Source organism: Penaeus chinensis, chromosome 2 (genome assembly GCF_019202785.1).
Source record: "Penaeus chinensis breed Huanghai No. 1 chromosome 2, ASM1920278v2, whole genome shotgun sequence".
Lineage (NCBI taxonomy): Eukaryota > Metazoa > Arthropoda > Malacostraca > Decapoda > Penaeidae > Penaeus > Penaeus chinensis.
In genome coordinates, this window is record NC_061820.1 from 10419482 (window position 1) to 10422921 (window position 3440).

The 3440-nt window shown below is 42.5% G+C and overlaps 1 protein-coding gene across 1 annotated transcript in view; it reads right to left on the reverse strand.

The window, feature by feature from the left end:
• LOC125029533 overlaps positions 1-3126 on the reverse strand; it is a 253345-nt gene extending 250219 nt beyond the window's left edge. Inside the window, exon 1 of the mRNA XM_047619480.1 lies at positions 2582-3126. Within this exon, the coding sequence (XP_047475436.1) occupies positions 2582-2651 (70 nt within the window). The 5' untranslated portion in view covers positions 2652-3126. The remainder of the gene's footprint in view (positions 1-2581) is intronic.
• Between the last annotated feature and the right edge of the window lie 314 nt (positions 3127-3440).

Here is a 3440-nt window from a genome sequence, read left to right on the forward strand (position 1 = left end):
GAGTGAGTGAGCGAGTGAGTGAGTGAGTGAGTGAGTGAGTGAGTGAGTGAGTGAGTGAGTGATGAGTGAGCGAGCGAGCGAGCCAGCGAGTGATCGAATGAGTGAGAAAATGTGTGTATGCGCGCGCGCGTTTACAACACAACTAGAGAGACAGACACACACAGAAAATAGGCACAGAATGACAGACAGATAGGCATTATCATTTATACGTCCTTAAGCGTGCGTATAGTCCCGCGTTTATGCATAACTATGTGTGTTTATACGATCGTGTGTGTATGTAAGCCCGAGTGCATGTTTGTGCTTCTCTCTATGTATCAGTGGCTGAATAGGTGATCAAGTGGCTGTGTATATATCGCGTCTTTCCCTACAATCCCATACCAATCCAAACTAATCCTTGCAATAATGCCTTTCCCCTCTAATCCGCGTCCTCTTTACCCAAATGCCCGAAGCGGTCCCCGTACAATCACATGTAAATCGACCGCGACTTTTATACCATCGCGGATAACGTCCTCGCATTCTTCAAGATGTCTTTTGGGGAACATTATCCGACGCGAATGAAATTTCACCAAATATCATGACACTAAATCAACCTCCGATATTGCGACTTCCATATTGCTCTAGGTAAAGAGAAGAGAGAGAGAGGAGAGAGAGAGAAGAAAAAAATACTCAGGAATGTTATTTTTGGTTATGTCTTCGTCATTTTCAAGATGGAAACTCTTTTCCTTTTCCCTTCTTTCTAAGGTTAAGCTTGGTTAACGATTATGGCAACCAAGCGACCTTTAGGGACAATCTGATACGAAGTTCAATATTGGAGTCGCAAAACTTTCACTCGATTTCGCAAGGAGAGCGAGAGAGAGAAGGAAAAAAAAACACGAAATGTCATAGATCGCAGGAGCATAACGGAGAGAGCAATTACGGCACGCGCTCAGCCTTTAATGTCCAGGACTTTCGCCTTTGTGTACCCTCATCTGCAGTTTTATCTTCCAATCGCACCGTATTCCCTCAAGCAAAGAGGAAAGACTTTAGTTCAAGGGGCTTTTATGACAGACTTCTTCGGCCGACGCTTTCGTACGGTACCATTCCAAGACGGATCTCGTCTTTACAGCAACCTCCTCCGATCCGCCCTTTTTTTTTTTTTTATCCAGCGCCAGAAATTGAATTGTTGTTGCAAACGGCCGTAAAACAACGAGCGAAACGTCTCTAGAATTGCTTTTCATTATGGTCAACGAGATTAGTGCCATGAATAATTAATGGCTCATTACGCAAGCGGCTGGAAGAGTCTCTCGCCGTCTCAGCAATCTGGCTATGGTGAATTCGCCAACGGAACAGATTAAGAACCCAGACTAGAACCGGAATGGCAAGGGCGATGAGGAACTCTTGTGCACTCTTTACTATTCTGTTATAATGAGGGAATGACTGCCTTTACGATTCCCCTTAGAAATAAACCTGAAAAGGACGGCCGACTTACAGTTTTTGTTTATATTTACCTGTTAGAATAGAACTGTTTTTGTACAGTGGCAAAGAAAGATTCGTTACAGTAAATAACATCTCCTTACTTTAGTGAAAAATGACTTAGTTCTAAAGACTCTAAAGATACAACGAACGAATACAATAAATAACGAATAATCAGTACTAAGAAGACAAAACATTTTATATTTCAATTCTTAAGATTTACTGTATTGCTTGAAGGCGTGGGGAATTTAGACTCTTTGACTCTGCCGCATTATAACCGAACTTCTGAAACACTGAGGAAACGAAATCAAGTTAAACATCTACGAACTATTGCTATTTGAGAACGTTTACCACTATAATCACATACAATAAGAGGTAGCATCTTTCAAGAGGCATCTGTTGCTACATCTAAGATCTCCTTTAAAAGCTTTCAAGAAGTTGCTTCTTTCCGAGAAAACTAAATGTTCGATCGATTACCAGATACACCAAAGTAAACGGAAAGTAAGCAATAGAAACTGCATCCTAAGCTCCAGACAAGCAGGGAAGTTCTATTAAGTCTCAGAAGAAGATGGGCGTGGAATCCTTCTTTCGAAAATGAGATAGTTTGTCTCCCTACTTTTGTTTGTTTTGGTTTCGTTTCGTTGTTTTCCTCTTTTCTTAAAATTGTTTGCAATTCATGGTATTTCTTCCATTTGTGATGTTAAAGCCGTGGTGCAAATGTTCCCTATTCATCACGTTTATAATATTGTAGGAAAATGTAACATTTATTTCGTGAAGTAAAGGAAAACAGCATAACATAAACGTTAGTAAAATGTAAACAATGCCTTGCTGATTACTCTGTAGGAAGCTGGAACAGGGTAAGTGTTGATCTAATTTGTGAATAATTAAGTAATTTATGCTCTTTCATGTGATCATCCGTTTGTTATGATTTTCAAAGCGTACCAGAAATTCTCCATAGTTCTGCATGTTGAACTTAGTTTATCGCATCAGAAACGGGAAACAAAGCAACCAAGTGCTGCTTAAATCCAACGTTTTAACTTACCCAACCTTGGGTACGCTTGTCCCAATCAAGACTGATTAATGTGCTTCTGAGTTACAGGCTACAGGCTACAGGTTACAGTTATCTTACCTTGCATGAAGAGGAGGAGCAAGGCAAGAGTTCCTGGAGATGGCCCGCTCTTGCTGTTCCTCCACGCCATGGTTCTTCGGTCCAGCTGTTTCTTCGGGAAGCTATATTATCCCGGAGGAAGTGTGAATAATTGGGTGAAGGATAGAGCGCACTTTTTTTCTTTTTTTTTTACTTCTTCTTTTCCTTTTCTTTTTTCTCTTTTTTTAATGAGATCTTATGATAGGTTAAGTTCGACTGTGTTTATTCTCCTCGTTGGGTTTTTATTTACAAAGAGAGAGCGAGAGGATATGCATTTCCGTCCTCATTCATTTTATTGTTGTGTTTTTGTCTCTTTGTGTATGGCTCACACGACCTGGCAAGGCATGTGTTACAGACGTTCGACAGATAAAGAACGAGATCTAAAAGCCGTAATGCTTATAACCTCGCTCCTACACCGCTTTTTTCCGCCGCACAGAATCGTTGTCTCTCGCTGCCGCCGAGAATCACGCGTGGAAGAGGGTCCCAGCCAAGTCAAACTGGCAGCGAGCGGAGCGACGGTGCTGCCCCCTGACCGTCCAGCGAACCACTGACGACTTACTCCGCCAGTGCCAGTCTCATGTGGCACGTCTGGCACTCTGGCACACCCGCCACCACACCAGACAAAAAAAGGAGGAGGAGAGCGAGGAAAAGGCAGACGGCGCGTGCACTCGTATTTGAATATTTTGGAAGGTGGGAAAAAAAGGAAGGAAAATGGGAATACGCAAGTAGGCGAGGCGTGAAGCAGAGACTCTCGGCAAGTACAACGGAGCCTTTGATGACGACGGCGACGAATGCGACTATGACGATGAACGGGACGAAGGACTAATATCTTCCGTTATCT